This window comes from Cervus canadensis, chromosome 2 (genome assembly GCF_019320065.1).
Source record: "Cervus canadensis isolate Bull #8, Minnesota chromosome 2, ASM1932006v1, whole genome shotgun sequence".
In the NCBI taxonomy this organism is placed as follows: domain Eukaryota; kingdom Metazoa; phylum Chordata; class Mammalia; order Artiodactyla; family Cervidae; genus Cervus; species Cervus canadensis.
Window position 1 is genome coordinate 19130639 of NC_057387.1, and position 17270 is coordinate 19147908.

The 17270-nt window shown below is 38.1% G+C and overlaps 1 protein-coding gene across 7 annotated transcripts in view; it reads right to left on the bottom strand.

Annotated features, from left to right (window-relative positions):
* Positions 1 to 17270, bottom strand: part of POGZ (pogo transposable element derived with ZNF domain) — a 57729-nt gene that overhangs the window by 12586 nt on the left and 27873 nt on the right. For 4 of the 7 annotated variants that reach the window (XM_043458278.1, XM_043458250.1, XM_043458268.1 and 1 more), the window contains exons 3-10: positions 16710 to 16868; positions 9226 to 9401; positions 8218 to 8326; positions 6762 to 7052; positions 6464 to 6682; positions 3501 to 3607; positions 2486 to 2823; positions 1934 to 2088 (exon numbers count right to left, since the gene is read on the bottom strand). In XM_043458278.1, the coding sequence (XP_043314213.1) occupies positions 1934 to 2088; positions 2486 to 2823; positions 3501 to 3607; positions 6464 to 6682; positions 6762 to 7052; positions 8218 to 8326; positions 9226 to 9401; positions 16710 to 16868 (1554 nt within the window). The remainder of the gene's footprint in view (positions 1 to 1933; positions 2089 to 2485; positions 2824 to 3500; positions 3608 to 6463; positions 6683 to 6761; positions 7053 to 8217; positions 8327 to 9225; positions 9402 to 16709; positions 16869 to 17270) is intronic. The other 3 variants (XM_043458287.1, XM_043458294.1, XM_043458292.1) reach the window with 3 other exon arrangements.

A 17270-nucleotide genomic window follows, 5' to 3' on the forward strand; every position in this document is an offset into this window, starting at 1 on the left:
TCTGCCACAGATGCAAAAAAAAGGTAGTTATAAAAGAATCCAAGAGTAAAATTGATACATACGAAAGCACAGAAAAGGCATTTATGCCTTTACCTGTTTGGATTAACAATGTCTCAGGTTTTTCATCGTAAGATACTCAAAAAATTAAAAGTAAAGGATAAAACAGTGGTAAACGAAGAAGAGACTGATGAGGTTCTGCGTCGTCCACTTTGTTTTTTCCCATTAGGGAGAACTTATCTTATTAAGTATAGTACAGTATGTAAGTGGAATAACACACTCCACCAGATTCTGTATAAAAGCAGATGTTTTCACTGGGAGATTCAGATGAGTAATTTGGACTTCCTATCACTGACAGTGAAGAACGTGGGACCTAACTTAGACCAAGCTGCTACTCTGCTACATGTGGTGTTATGATGGTTGATCCCAATATCAACTCCACCCACAAATTGTTACTCCAAAGTTCCACTGCCTACTATGGTAACCACCAGTATACACATGGCTAGAGAACACATGAAATGGGATGAGCTCAAATTGAGACTATTTGCTCTGGTATACACACTAGATTAAAAAAAAAAAGAATTTAAAATTTTTCATTAATTTAAAAACTTTGATTATATGCTGAGATTATCTTGGCTATTTTGAATTAAAATAACTATTAATTTCACCTTAAAATATTTTTATTTCAAATGACTACTAAAAAAATTAAAATTACATACATAGCTCATTACATTTTCTGTTGATCAGCACTCATCTATCTGAGCCACTCATGACAATCCTACTTCCCTTGACAATATGACCACAGCCAAAGAGATATAAAGGGAAAACAATTCTGCTTTACAAGGTACAGACTTAGGAAAGACACAGGAAGACATGGCCTCTTTTTTATCTGCACAATCTTACATCTGAACGATTCCTAAGATTAACACAGCCTTCCTGCTAGAAAGCCAGAGACAAGAAAACTGTTGAAAAGTAAAGACTTAAGTTCTGGGCTTGAAGCTTACTCCACCTTGAGTTTTCTCAGTTAAAGGATCTAATAATGATAGATGTCCTTAATGTTTAATCCATTTTTAGTCAAGATTTTTAATCTGCAGCAAAGGCATCTATATTATGCATATTTTTCTGTCTCAACATGTTTGCTCATGCTGTTCCCCATCACATAAAATCTTTTCTTACTATTTTCCATCCACCTAAATCCTTCTTGTATTTAAGACCAACTTTATCCATTACCTATTCTCTGAAATCCAGCCACAAGGATTTTTTCCCTACTTTGAACTACCTATCATTCATATCATCCAATGTCTATATTTATAGTAAATACATAGTCTTGTTCTCAGATTTTCCTAGTTAAGCAATTTTTGTCTCTTCAACAAAACTAGAAATCCCTTATATGATAAAGGAAATATTTCTAGAAGACTGGATTCAAATCCTCACGTCACCTTATTAGAAGTGTACGCTCTTCAGTAAATGACTAAATATTTCTGGGGTTGTATTCAGCCTGTTTCTCATCTTTAAGATGTAGCTAACACTCCAAACTCATCTTATATTTCATGAAAGCACTGTCTTAATGGTAAAGTACTTTATAATATTATCTTTTATCCTACATAAAAACTACAACATTACTAACTAAAGTGGAGACCCAAATATAGATGCTTGCTCCTTCTATAAGACAATCTAGGTAACAAATCCTTAAAATATACCTCTCTACAGTGGTCCAAGGCCCCTAATAATTTGGAATCAAGCACTGAACTCAACTTAAGCTTGAACAGAATAGAAGCCGGGCTTGTAAGAAAACAGAGTAAGTGAAGTACTCATTATAAACATTTAAAAAAACCTGACACTGTTACCCACATATGAATAAAGGGCTCCCCACTAGTGCCATTCACTGACTGAAGAACAAAGTCCACCTCTAGAGTCCATGAACTCCCAGACTTACTGGTTGACTCATAGGGACTGTGAACGTTTTCCAGGTGGCACTGGAGCTGGAAGGGGGTGGAAAACTGACGGTAACAGTGTTGGCAGATAGTGTGACCGTCCACCTCACCGTTCTGCTGATCGAGTTCTACGTGATGTTTCATATGGTTCATAAATCTGTAGCAAGCACAAAGAAAAAGTACAGACAACATAAAAAATCAGAAGCCTTGGAGAAATATAACAGCGGAATCACACAACAGACTTTACATGTGTCCCCCCACCCCCCACCTTCCCACCCAACTTCCTCTTTTTTGGGAGAGTCCTTTTCTCAGCCCAGAAACTAAGAGAGTTCCCGAAACTTTTCTGAGAAAGGAGATGCACTGGTCTCACTCTACCCAAAGTTATCTTTTATTTATTACCACAGTATTTCCTGGAATATTAGTTATTGATTTGATAATCCTGAGCAAGAGAGGATATAATTAGGGCCATTCTCCAAACAGAAAAACTTAAAACATGTAAGAAGCTTTCAGCCTTCACTTGTCCAAGGTAAGTTCCAAGGCTCTTCAACACTCACCGAATGTTGTTTTTTAGCCTTTTGGTACAATGTGGGCATCGGAAAGATGTGGCGACCTTAGGGAAGTTTGTGAGCTGGGCTACTGTGCCACCATCCCGTCCATAGTAGAAGTCATCTACTAGCATAATGAGCTTGGTCTGGACGGTATCACCCACATTCTCATTTGGCTCTGGTACTTTGGTAGGTGGTGACAGAGCAGGAATAGGTGTAGAAGAGGGAGTGGAAGCAACAGGAGCTGTTTTCTCAGGGGATGGGGGCTTTGCTGCTGATGGGACACTGGGTTCTGAATCCAGAGACTTTCCTTTCTTCTGGTATTCAACCATTTCTGGGCAACAGTACTATAAAGAAAGAAGACATCTGATCATCCCGGTTCTCTTGGGGGGCTGGGATGCATGTACTCCTCAGGTCCACTAACATTCCTTGGTAACAGTTTGGTTCTAGGTATTCTCACCTAGTTTCTATCCTGCAGTTTTCTACAATGTCCAGGTTTCACTCTCTTTCATGTGTCTGTGTGTGTGTACTTATAGATATATGCCACTCCAAACACCATACTTTGTACTTCTTCCTGTTTTAGATCCTTGAACCACTTGCTAGTATAAGCTAGTTCTGGGGTCCCTGGTAGGAAGAAGTCCCAACCTTTGCATCTGGACAAATACCAAAAAATGAAAGGCCTGAGTAGGAAATTGCTTAATAGCTCCTGATTCATCCAATGACACAATAAAAAGAAAATGAACTGAGGCCAAAAAGTTCTGATTATCTAACAAATCTGTCCTGTGCAGTTCAAAATCTACCAACTAAGGAATTAAGGTCACATATGTTCTGATCTATTTGAGGGACTTTAAATGTTTCCCATTACATTTTTGAGTTCATTCTAAAACAGGCCAAGAGCATAACCCTTTAAAAAGCTTCCAAGTCGTTTCCGAGTCCTTGCCTTACACTCCCCCAAGACTACAGGAAGTAGACAGGGAGTGGTGGCCATTTACACTGGATCCCTACCACAGGTGATATCACTTACACACATGTGACCTCTCAAAGCTTCAGTAACACGGAAGTGAGCATTACACTGTGGACATATCTTCCGTCCACCATCCTGGAGGTCAAACACTGGGATGGGCGAGGTCACTGGAAGAAGTGAGAACATGGTAAGATTAGTAAGATAATGCTAGAAAAAGACTACCGGCCTCTTGGAAAAAAAGGTTATTAAACACTTCATGAAGGGTATAACTAAGGTTGGTAAGCAAGCATGAGAAATCACTATGAGGCACATTCGTTTTACCATTCTTCTAACTTTAGGCCAGGGGTTAGCAAATCACAACTCGTAGACCAAATCCAGCCAGCTGCCAGTTTCTGTTTGGCTAATGAATGGCTTTTATTGGGTCGGCCAAAGAGTTCGTACAAGTTTTTCCGTAAGTTGTTGGGGAAAACCGAACGAACTTCTAGGCCAACCCAATGTATTTTCTGCAGTTGTTCTGATTATAAATCATGGTAAAATATACTTCACATAAAATTTCCTCTTTACCATTTTAAAATGTTTGGTTCAGTGGTTAAGAACATTCACATTTTCATGCAATGTCCAACACCCTTTTCACCCCTCAAAACTAAAACTCTATACCCATTATAATTCCCCATTGTCCATTCCTCCTACAACTCTAGCAACCACCACTCTACTTTCTGTCTCTGTGAGTCTGACTACTCCACATACCTCAGGTAACTGGACTCACACAGTATTTGTCCTCTTGTGACTGGCTTATTTTACTTAGCATAATGTCCTGAAGGTTCATCCATATTACAGCATATATCAGAATTTCTTTCCTTTTTAAGGCTGAACAATATACCACTTAAGTATTGATGCTTTTGAACTGTGGTGTTGGAGAAGACTCTTCAGAGTCCCTTGGACTGCAAGGAGATCCAACCAGTCCATCCTAAAGGAAATCAGTCCCGAATATTCATTGGAAGGACTGATGCTGAAGCTAAAGCTCTAATACTTTGGCCACCTGATGCAAAGAACTGACTCATTGGAAAAGACCCTGATGCTGGGAAAGACTGCAGGAGGGAGAAAGGGACAAGAGAGGATGAGATGGTTGGATGGCATCACCGACTCGCTGGACAGGAGTTTGAGCAAACTTCAGGAGTCAGTGATGGACAGGGAAGCCTGGTGTGCTGCAGTTCATGGGGTCACAAAGAGTTGGACATGAATGAGCGACTGAACTGAATACACCACTGTATATATATATACCCTATTTTATCTATTCATCAGTTGATGAACATCTGAGATGCTTTCATCTACAGGCTTTTGTGAACAACGTTGCTGTGAACATGGGGGTACAAGTATCTGTTTAGGTCCCTGCTTTCAATTCTTCTGGGTATATATACCCGAAAATGTAATTACTAAAACATGTGGTAATTTCATTTCTCATTTTTTGAGGGACCATCATCCCATTTTACATCCCCACCAGCAATGCACAGGGGTTCCACTTTCTCTACATCCTTCACCAACACTTCTTTTCTTTTTCTTTTTTTGGATAAGAGCTATATTAATCGGTGTGAAGTAGTATTTTCTGTAATTTTGATCTGCATTTTCATCATTAGTGATGTTTAGCATCTTTTTGGTGCTTAATGGCCATTTGTATATCTTCCTTGAGAATTCTCTATTCAGCTCCTTTGCTCATTTTTTAATTGGGTTGTTCTTTTATTGTTGGTTGAGCTGTAGAAATAGTTTATATATTCTGGATATTAAGTCCTTATAAGATATATGATTTACAAGTATCTTCTCCCATGAAAAGTGAGTTGCTTTCCCACTCTCCCTAACCCTAACCCTTTGATGCTCTGAAGTTTTAAATTTTGAAGTAGTCTCATTTATCTCAGAGAAGGCAATGGCAGCCCACTCCAGTATTCTTGCCTGGAAAATCCCATGGACAGAAGAGCCTGGTGGGCTGCTGTCTATGGGGTCGCACAGGGTTGGACACGACTGAGCGACTTCACTTTCACTTTTCACTTTCATGCATTGGAGAAGGAAATGGCAACCCACTCCAGTGTCCTTGCCTGGAGAATCCCAGGGTCGGCAGAGCCTGGTGGGCTGCCGTCTATGGGGTCGCACAGAGTCGGACATGACTGAAGCGACTTAGCAACTGCAGCATTTATCTACTTTTTCTTTTGCTGCCTATGCTTTTGGTGTCATATGCAAGAAAATACTGCCAAATCCAATGTCATAAAGTTCTCCCCCTATGCTTTCTTCTAAGAGTTTTATGGTTTTAGGTCTTTTATTTTGGGATATAATTCATTGAGTTAGTTTTTGTACATGGTGTATGGTAATGGCCCAACGCCCTTTTTTTGCATGTGAATATCCAGTTTCCTCAATACCATTTGTTAAAGGTTTTCGTATTTTTAAAGGGTTCAAATAAAAGCAGAGTAAGATTTTCTGACACATGAAAATAAAACGAAATTGAACATTCAGAGCCCATAAATAGTTTTAGTGGCATATAGTCATAAGCCTATGGCTACTTTTGCACCAAAATGGCACAAAGTAGTTGTGACAAAATGATACTGTACATGAAGCCTAAAATATTGACTTTACAGAAAAGGTTTGCCAAGTCCTATTCTAGGACTGAAATTGAAAATGGTTATGCTCATACCCTTCTACACCTGAAAACCTCTCTACCAAATCTCAACTTTAAAATCTAGTTGAGAAATCCATCTCCTCCTCCCTGAACTATCTTTTGATTATCCCATTCATCTCTATCACTCAATCCATTTCACTAGTCTCAAAAGCACAGTTAACAAGAAAATTCCTTTGGGCTGACTTAGTTACACTTTTCGCAAGTGGCAATCCCCTTTACTACACTAAAGTTTCTGTGATAACAGACTATAGCAACTATACCCTATTTTCTCTATTTCACAGTATAGACTTCTGATACAATAAATACTTTATGCTAATGTTTTTGAATGATTGGCTGCCCAGAGTCTTTCTGATCATCGTACCTTTCACTGAAGACTCAGGCCCGCTGGTTCTTTGAGACCCATGTGCGGAGCTGTTGTTGGATACCACCACTGGCCCAGGACTCTGGCCCAGGGAAGGGATGGTGTTAAGGGTATTCACCAGTTTGGCCACTTCATTGCTATTTTCACCTGTGACACCAGGCCGCTTCACAGTGACAAAGCTGGCAATGCTCACTGCAGGTGGAGAGGGGAAGGAGGGAGCTTTGTTGGCCAAGTGATAACCATCTGTTCTCCAGCCACCACCCATCCCAGCTCTCCATCTCCTCTTCCCAAGCCTCACCTAGTTTGGGATTCTGAGTCTGGCTGGATTGGCCTGGAGGCTGAACAGCAAGGTGCCCCAGGGAGGTCGGCTGTGTGGCAGTGGGAGTGGTGGAAGTGCTGGGAGTGGACTTGGTCGACTGGGACTGGGACTGTGGGACGGTGCTTCGGATGGTGAGAGTGGCTGGGATGACGGTGGTGAAGGTATTGGTGGTGGGCCGCACAGGCATCGTGGAGCCTGGCCTCACAGGGGTCATCTGAGAGAACACTTGTGGGACTCCAACTGTCGGCTTAACAAACTGGGTACCTGGGGCTTCAAAAGAGAGACAAAGAAAAGCACCAAATCTTGGTTAGTGAGCTCTCCTATAACACATTCCCTCTGTGTTTACTGGAAATACTGGAATAGGAAAAGATTATTTCCCCAAACTGATGGAAGTAGTTAGCCTCAGTAATCAGTCCTAAAAACATTATAGTGAAAGCAGATTTCCATCAACTCCTCCCCAAACATCTTAGCACGCTACCTTTTCTGTTCCAAGAGTAAATCATGAATAGCCTGACCTTGGTACTGGAAGAGAATAATGGGTATAGAGTGGGAAGCAGTATGGGTATACATAGGCCAAGAGGCAGAGCTGGTTCCGAAAAAAGTAATCCTTCTTTCTCAGAATACTAAAAAGAGTCTTTCATTCTCTTATACAAACTCACATAGAAGACAGACTATGTATGCCATTCTACTAGGATGTCCCAAAGGTGAGTCTCCTGGATCAACTATAGACAATTCACTTACAAATATTTAAGAAATATTAGAACTACATAGGATAAGCTCAGACCTGAAGGCCAAATTCCCAATGAGCTCTAAGAACAATGACAGAAACTTAGGAAGACAAGCTACCTTTACCACAACTAAAATAATATAGTATTTTTTGGCCCAAAATGTAGTAAACACTGAAGATAGAACCATGGGCAAAATTACAAGATTTTAAAGAATTATCTTTCAATTTAATTTCTTAAAAAAAAAAACCAAAAAACAAAAAACCCCCTAATCATTGGCAATATTCATCCTCAAAAAATATGCCACTTGTTTAATTTATATTCCAAATCTATGCTGTAAAATGCAAGCAAAATAAGTTTATAAGTCCACCATGTAAGTAAGTAGACTTATTAGGAATACAGAATTTGGGAGTTTGCATTAATAATAGTCCTTCAGGATAACAAACAATAGCTGCATAAAACAGCAGAAACAGAAAAATAACTATAAAAACCCTGTTTTACTACCTCATGAAAGGTGGTAAAAAGTTAAAAAGAAAAATAAAATTACCACCCTGGCCAAAGGTTAGGAAGTTTTTTAAAAACGGGGCTTAAATCAGTATGATTTTTGTAGTTTCAGAAAGTATACTTTTCAAACGACCTTCAATACTCTCCACAACAAAAACAAGTCTTGGATGCTGGTTTATTCCAAACGGGTAGACATTTTTCCTTACCTGGGACTAGTGTAATTGGTCTAACCGTTTGGCCTTGCTGTACGTTCAACACAATCCCAACCTGATTCATTGCATTTTGTACAGGCCGGACATTTCTTACAGGAAATCCCTGCATTAAAAAGCAAAATGATCTTTAACATGGAGATCAGCTAACACTAGCAGAGACTGTATTCAGACCCATGTCCAAAAAATTCCCACACTCTTACCTAATGATTCTCTCTCTCAAACTAGAGCTTTTAAATGACTGAGATGGAGAAAATTCTGAACTTCTGGCAAACTTTTGAATGACAAATACTAAAACTGGAGAATGAGGTTTGGTGCATATGAACAAAAATGAAAACCTAGTTCTTGTCTTAAAAGAACCTCAGTTTAAAAAAACTCATCCAGAAACTGACCCCAAAGAATGGGAAAAAAACCTGACATTAATGGGAGAGATTCAACATAAAAACTGTAGGAAACCGTTCCCAAAGTCTACTTCAAAAGGCCATACACCTCGGGAAATTTGTAAGACAAGGCAGGAAAAAGCATCTGCCTTTTTATCCCACACCAGCACTGGGTTTTCAACTCCAATCCACATTTATATCAAATAAGCCATCTTCCTTCTCTTTCAAAGATCTCCCTGCACTTCACCAGTTTTGCACATATACTTCCGTAAGCCAACTAACTCACCCCATTTTAAGAAAAATAACCCAAGCAAAGGGTGAGAACTTTTGAGGACCAAATGTTAAGGCTTCCTAATGCAAGCTTCCCACTCTCTCCTGTCTAGACCTCAATCAAATTACTTAATAGCCCCCCTGGAGGTATAAAGAGGAAATTACCCAGCTGTATGCTATGTTGGGCTTTCTACTAAAGTCAGCATCAAATTAAAAAACTAGTAAATGAGAAAGCCAGATCAAAGGACAGAACCTAGAACTATTTCTAATTATGCTGGAGACTCAAGTCAGAGCCTTGAAAGGTTCCCACAGTCCCAGAATTCTACCAGGTCCCAGAATTCAGAGCCCTACTTACCTGTGTAGTGATAAATATTGGCTGTGAGGCTACCGGGGAACTAGTCACATGGTTGGCATTCTGCATGACCTGCACAGGCCTCAATACTGGTTGAGTAACCATTGTACCCAGACCTGGGGTTGGATTCTGGGTTAGGATGAGTGGCTGTCCACCTTGTTGGACCAAAGAATTGCCAGCTAAAGGATAAAAGGAAGAAGAAGAAGAAAAAAAAAACACCGTAAGCCACAATTTATAAGCAACATAATGGTCTTAGGTAAGAAATGCTATCCCCAAGTATCAAGATATTCAAGACTGTCACTCACCCAGGTTTAATGTCATCAAACTTACCAAATATTTAAGCTTTACCGAAATCTACAATTAACAGAAAAATATATAGATACAGAAAGTTCACTAAAATCTCTCTCATATATCTTAACTTGCTGTTATTTAATTGCTAAAATGTGTCCAACTCTTTTGCAATCCCATGGACTGTAGCCCACGGCTCCTCTGTCCAAGCAATTTCCCAGGCAAGAATGTTGGAATGGGTTGCCATTTCCTTCTCCAGGACATCTTCCTGACACAGGGATCGAACCTGCATCTCCTGCACTGGCAGGCAGGTTCTTTACCACTGAGCCATCAGGGAAACCCATGTATCATAACAAGGCGTGTCTTAACACACATGGTCAGACTTGTACATGGCTATCACTTTGATGATTCAAGTGACCACATATAACTTCCCCATACCAAGTCAGCAAAACCAAGTAACATATAAATTCTTTCTCCATATTTTTACTACGTAAAAGGAATCTGATTTGTTGTTAGTTACTCTACCTTAAACTTTTTAAAAGAGAAATATTTATCAACAAACATTAATTCAGCAAGTACACAAAAGAATGGGATCGCTTCCTAGTGAACCAAATCTCAGAAATACAACAGATTCTCTAAATACCCATTGTCTTGTATAGGTATGTGTAGGTATGGAAACAGAGACTTCATGTCATCAAAACTTATAAAGAAAACACCTGCCAAAACGAATAAATATGACTTCAGAAGATTCATTCATGAATAAATAATAACAATATCATAAATATTTTAAAGCTAAAGTATTTTAAGTTCTTTTTCCTGTGTGATAAAAGTAACTTTGGAAATGTTTTAAGTCCTCTATTTGCTGTATGTTCTCAGTTGCTCAGTCATGTCCAACTCTTTGTGGCTCCTTGGACTGTAGCCCACCAGGCTCCTCTATCCATAGGACTTCCCAGGCAAGAATCCTGGAGCGGGTTGCCATTTCTTATTCTAAGGGCTCTTCCCAACCCAGGGATCGAACCCTTGTCTCTTGAGTCTCCCGCATTGGTAGGTGGATTCTTTACTGCTAGCTCCACCTGGGAAGCCTCCATTTGCTAAGTTTGGCTAAAAAATCATTAACACTAAGTTTCCTGATTTACAGAGACTACTCTAAATTCTATTTCAGAGAGCCAATATGCCTAAATCAAAGATTCAAGCAAAATACTGCAGCTCTTTTCACTAGAATGGGACGGACTCCTCTGAAGTTTTAAACTACATGTGACAAATGGCGTTACTAGTTAGCTACAAAGCTAGACCACCAAAGTGGGTATATAAGTGGCTGGCTATTAATGGGCCAATAGTGACTTGTCCCATGTTCTCCCAGAAACCGAGAGACCACCAGTGGACTAGACTCTCACAGTTACTGGGCCAGCAGACAAGTGATTATAGAAGCTGACAGACAAAAATTCCAAGTTCTGTCTATGCTAATCATATGGGTCTTTCTCTCTATATATTTCAACTTAAATATTTTAGTATGAAAATGTTCAAATATATATAAAAATAAAATACTATAATAAACCTCCATGTACCTATACCAGCTTCAGTAATTATCAACTTAAGGCCAACCTTCTTTCATCTGTACCTTATACCCTCTTACCAGCTCCCATATTATGCTGAAACAAGTATCAGATCATATCATCTATAAATACTTCAATACATTATCTCTAAAAAATAAAGATCCTAAAAAAGAGAAAATATAACATCATTATCACTCCTAAAAAATATTATAATTCTGTGACTATAGTGGATAACACTGTACAATATAATTAAAAGTTTGCCGAGAGAACTTAAACATTCTCACTATTCCTATCCCAGCCCCCCAAAATGATAAGTATGTGAGGTAATGGATATGTTAATTAACTAGACAGTGAGAATCCTTTCACAACACATACATATATCAAATCCCCACAATGTACACATTAAGTATCTTACAATTTTGTCAATTATAACTCCATAAAGTTAAATATATAATTCTCGGGGGCTTTCCTGGTGGTCCAGTGGTTAGGACTCTACACTTCCACAGAAGGGTGCACAGGTTGGATCCCTGGTCTGGGAACAAGATCCCACATGCTGTGCAGTGCAGCCATAAATAAACAAAACAATTCTTTGATATTAAATATCCAGTTAAAATTCAAATTGACGATTATATTTTTTTGAGTTAGGTTACAAAAGGGTTCATAAAGTACAACTGATGGACATCTTAAATCTCTTTTAATCTATAGCTTCCCCATCCATCTCTTTTTATTCCTTCACAATTTATGGTTGAAAAATATTGACTAAATAAAAATATATATTTTTCTATTCATTATTTTTTTTTTCTATTCATTATTTTAACTGCTAGGGTAAAAGAAAATAAATTATCTGTTATTTATCTGAAACTAAAAATTCTTAAGATAAAATCAATGACTCAACATCTCATCTAAATATAGGAAGAGAAGGATGGAAAATTTTTTGCATTTATGTGCAATCAACTAGCATTAGAAAGTCTCAAAAGACAGGCCTTGTTTCCATGAAATCTATACATAGTCTACTACTATAAAGAATGTTAACACAAGCATTTTCTGCAAATATTCTCTGATGTCAGGGTCATGTTTGAATTTTGATGAATTGTTAGGACCTTTCCAAAAATAAAATGCAAACAAAGGTTTCTAAGCCTAGACTAGGTTTACAATTCAACTCAAAGCAAAACCAGCATATGGCAAGTCACCCAGAGTAAATATTTATTTAATGAATTCTATAAATTATTCTAATAATTCCAATTCAAACAAATGAATTGTTTTTAATGATTCCTGCATTCTTCTTTCCTAAAAGAAATGCTGACAATTCAAAAGTCTTCCAAAGTTCTATTTCCAGAAAATGAAGAAGGCAGTCAGAATCTTGAGGCTTAAAAAAGCCTTTAAAAGAATCATCCAACCAGTTCTCTACCTGGAGGTCTGCTCTCAATTAAGCACCACAGCCTTAAGCAGATTAAATAATAGAACATCCCATGGCTTCTCTCAAAACACATTCTGTTTACTTTACAAATCTGAAGGTCTTGATTTTTTTCATTAAGTTTATTTACATAGCCTTAAACCCCAGAGATAAGAGGGTACATAGCCTTAAACCCCAGAGATAAGAGGGTTAAATGGAGTTGAAATGGACCAAACAGGAATTGAAAATCATAATTACAGTAAAAAAATCTGTAACATTAAATTCACATCATTCACAGCTCAGAATCAGGCAGTAGGTCATTTCATTTCGTAATATTCCTTTCCAATGCATACATACGGTCAGCCAGAACTATAGGAATAATTTCTAAATGCTGAGTGATGGATTCTGAAGAATGACAAAAACAATAGTAAAACATCTTCTGTAATCTTATTCCTAACATTTTCTTAGGAAAAAGCCTTACTGAGATGTAATTCACATACCATACATACTGTATTCACCCATTTGAAGTGTACATTTTGAAGGCTCTTTAATATATTCACAGATTTTGTGCAATCATCACCACTATTTAATTCCAGATTTCATCATCCCCAAAAGAAACTTTAAACCCATTAGCAGTTATTCCCCATTCTACTTCCCCCAGCCCTGGCAACCAACAATCTCACTTTCTGTTTCTATAGATTCGTCTATTAAGGGCATTTCATAACAATGGAGTCATACAGTATGTGGTGGCCTTTTTGTATTTGACTTCTTTCACTCAGCATGTTTTCCAAGGTTCATTCATGCTGTAGTATATATCACTATTCCACTTCTTTCTCTGGCCCAGTAATATTCCATTGTATGAATATACCACATTTTGCTTATTCATTCAACATCTTAGGTAGTTTTCACTTCTGGGCTATAATGAATAATGCTGGCATTTCAAGAGTATTTCATAAAAGTCACAGTTGTATATTTCATACAAAAAAAGAAAGCTAGACAAACTCAATCTATTAATGTGTGCTCATCTATGCACGAAAGAAATTTTAAGCCTTTATTTTTTTTTTTGGCTGTGAGACTTCTGCGATCTTAGTTTCCCAACCAGGGATTGGACTCAAGCCCTCGGCAGTAAAAGCTCAGAGTCCTAACTACTGTACCACCAGAGAACTTCCAGAACTAAAGAATTTCTGGAAGAACACACAAGACATATGTAACTGTAGTAACCAGTCTATATCTTTTTTTTAAACCATGAACATGGGTCAACATTTTAATTTGAATACTAGAGCTTTTCAAAGTAAATAAAATCAATTTTTATATTTCAAAAAAATTTTTGCACATAGGCCACAGGAATCAAAGGTCCATTCAAAGAAATTAAGTCACGTGATGCTCATCTTGGGCCTCGGAACACTGTGATCAAAGGAAAATTTAGCAAAACTGGTTGCTCATAGCACTTTGACAAGATTATTTTAAGAGAAACATAGGAAAGTAGCATAATGCAGTGGGAAGGCCACAAGTTTCGAAGTCTAAATAATTCAAATCCAGTTTAGTCACTTACTATTTGACCTTAAGTATATTATTCAGATTCTCCACACCTTGGTTTCCACATCTGTAAAAATGAAAAAATCTCTAGCGGTTCCTCATCTTTATATATATATATGAGGGTCACTAATTATATGTTGAAAAAGAATTCTAGGAATTTTTCATGTAATAAAAATTTTTTGATATCCAGAGATTGACTGGTGAGGCTGTCTGTAGACCAATCTCTTATGGCAACTTGATACTATCAAAATTTAAATGCCTGACCCAGCAATCTCATTTTATATGACAGATATGCTTACATAGTAGGCACAGATATGATGCCTGAGAATGTTCATCGTAACAATTTATTATCACAAAAAATGGGATTTAATAAATGTCTAAGAATATGGAAGGTAAATGGTTATATCCAAAAGTAAGAATACCAGGTTCACTTCTACTGGAAATATAAGATACAACATGTCTAGATGGCCATTTCAGGAAAAATACTGATCAAAATCCTTAAAAACTGTGATAACCTCTGATACAACAATTTGACATTTAGAAATGTATTCTCAGAACTAAGGATATGAGAAAAGACAGATGTTTACAAAAACTCTTTTAAAGTCATAGTATACCCCTTTACAACCTATTGCTGAGGACTGTTAACCAAACAACAGCAAATCATCATCAAAAGCGTTCATAAAGATTTATTAAAATGAGAAGACAGTCACTACATATTAAGGGAAAAAAGCAATTAGAATCTGTATGGGCCCATTTTTATAAGGAGTGAATCACTTCACATAGCATATAGATGCACATAAAGCACACATATGGGGACTTCCCTAGTTGTCCAGTGGTAAAGTGCCAATGCAGGAGACACAAATTCAATCCCTGGTCTGGGAAGATGCCACATGGCAACTAGACCTGTCTGCCACAACTATTGAGCCCGTGCCCCAACCACTAAGCCCTAGGGCCCATGGTCAGAAACAAGACACACTGCTGCAATGAGAAGCCTGTGCACTGCAACTAGAGAGTAACTAGAGAAAGCCCACACAAAGCAACAAAGACCACGTGCAGCCAAAAATAAGATAAAGAAATGAATTAATTAAAAAGATTCATATAAGTACAGAATAAGTTACAAATAGTTATCTCCAGGTAGTAGGATTATAGTTAAAAATTGTTTTCTTCCTCCTTTTACTGTCCCCTTTTTCTACAATGCACATATTAGTCATGTAAAATAATTAAAAATAAGTCCTTTATAGCAGTGCAATAATTCTATGAAGATGTTTACTCTAGACATGAATCTTGAGACAGAACTTGCCAATAACGCATTTTCAGAATGTAGAAATAGTCATCAGAAATGAAGTAGGAGGTACGAGAGGAAGGAGACATAATAAAAAATGTTACAAGGAAGCTCATGATTGGCCTTTGAATAGTAGGAGTTTTAAGTATGCTGTTAAAAACCTGAAAGGGGCCATTATGAAAATTATCAGACTGTAAGAGAAATGTGTGAGCTCACTAAACAAGGATTTCAGTGTAGATTTTGTCTTTATCAAATGAAATTAAAGCAAGAAGCTTTAACTATAGTTAAAGTTTGAATGGAAGAGCCTGCCATTGTTGTTCCACATCTGGTAGTTGCTGTTTACATTCCTATAAAGGAAGCCTTCGTAAGCTTTTTGGCAGGTACATGGTGAACACTTCAGTTGCATGGTTAAGAAGGGATCCGAGGTCATGGATACTACAGCTGATTTGTCTGTTTTCTTCTGCCTCATCCTGATTTACAAGCAAAATCTAGAAAACCTGCAAAAGTAAGTGTCTGGTGGCTTATCTAGGAATACTGCGAAAACAATGCTGTAATTTTTGGTGAAGAAAATCAATTTTATATAGTTTATTTCAGTGTAAATAAAATGTGAATTTTGTGTAAAGTTTAGGTTTTTTTTTTTTTGGTGGGGATGAAACAAATTCTTGTGGCAATTCTCTTTTCAAAAATATTTATCATCTTCACAATTGAAGACAAGTTCTTTGTTTTTATCTTTCCTTTTTTTGGTATTTGGTTTACTACTTTGGGGAATAAAAAAGCCATTTTAATTGTGAAATTATTAAGATTTATCTAACTTTCAAAATATTACATGCTATATGACCCCGATATAAATTGTTAATGCTGTATAATTGCTTCTGGCTAATGTAAATGAATGAATATTGCAAAGAAAAGAAAATAGAAAATGAAACAGAAGCCAATACTATATAACTTCACTAGTCAATAAACTCAGTTAAAAAAAAAAACACTACTCTTTCACCATTTCCTTCAGGTAGACAACAATCCTATCCTATTTTCCACACCCAGGAACCAATGACCAAATGAAGCTGCCAAAGAAAATATGGAACAAAACTGCCCTGAGAGAATTCTTACCAGACTAGTGGGGCTCTTCTAATTAAAAACAAACAAACAATCCCGCCCCCTTCATATCTCCTAACAGTTAGGAATTTGGGGTTTACATTTTCTTTCCTAGAAATTATCAGTAATAAGAAATCAGCTGCCCCCGACCTGAAACACCAGCATCGACTCGGCACTAACTCAGGACCACCACCGCTGACTTCCGTATCAGAGTCAGGACCAAACTCACTCCGACAGCAGCAGCCACGTCACTTCCTAAACCTCAACAGGCCCAGCTAATCTTAAGACCGCTGTTAGTCTCTGAACCCTCTGGCCCAGGAAGTCTCCCAGTGATCCCACTTACCATTGTTGTTGGCAATGAGTGTGACAAGAGTCTTCTTTGTACTGTCGCTGTTCTGTGCCCCGCTGCTACTAACGGTGGTGGATGTAGAGAGGTGCCCAGCAACAGAAGCATGGGCAGCGGCGGGCACTGGAGCCGAGACAGGCTGCTGGCTCACAGAAACTGCGGGGAAGGGGAGGCACAGTCACTCGGAGACAGGGACAGAGGACACTGAAGGACACTTTTCTCATCTTTCATCTTATTGCAGGTCTCTATAGCCAAAAAGTTTCCTGCTTTATTCGTACATCTGACTGGTTATCTGATTTCTCCTCCTATGTGTCCCTCAAGCCACAAATGAGGCACAATGCCTTCTTTTTTGTCTCCGATTTCCTGGTGAAATACATTAGATTACAGGCTCCCTGAACCAGATTTCACTATTTTGCTTATAGAGCACAAGCAAACCTCTAGAACTCAAAAGGCTTATTATCACCACTACTGGTATTCATAACCATGCATTAGTAAGCTGTCCACAAGACCACCAACTATCCTGTTTCAAACCAATGCCATCTTCAGTTCTCAAGGCAG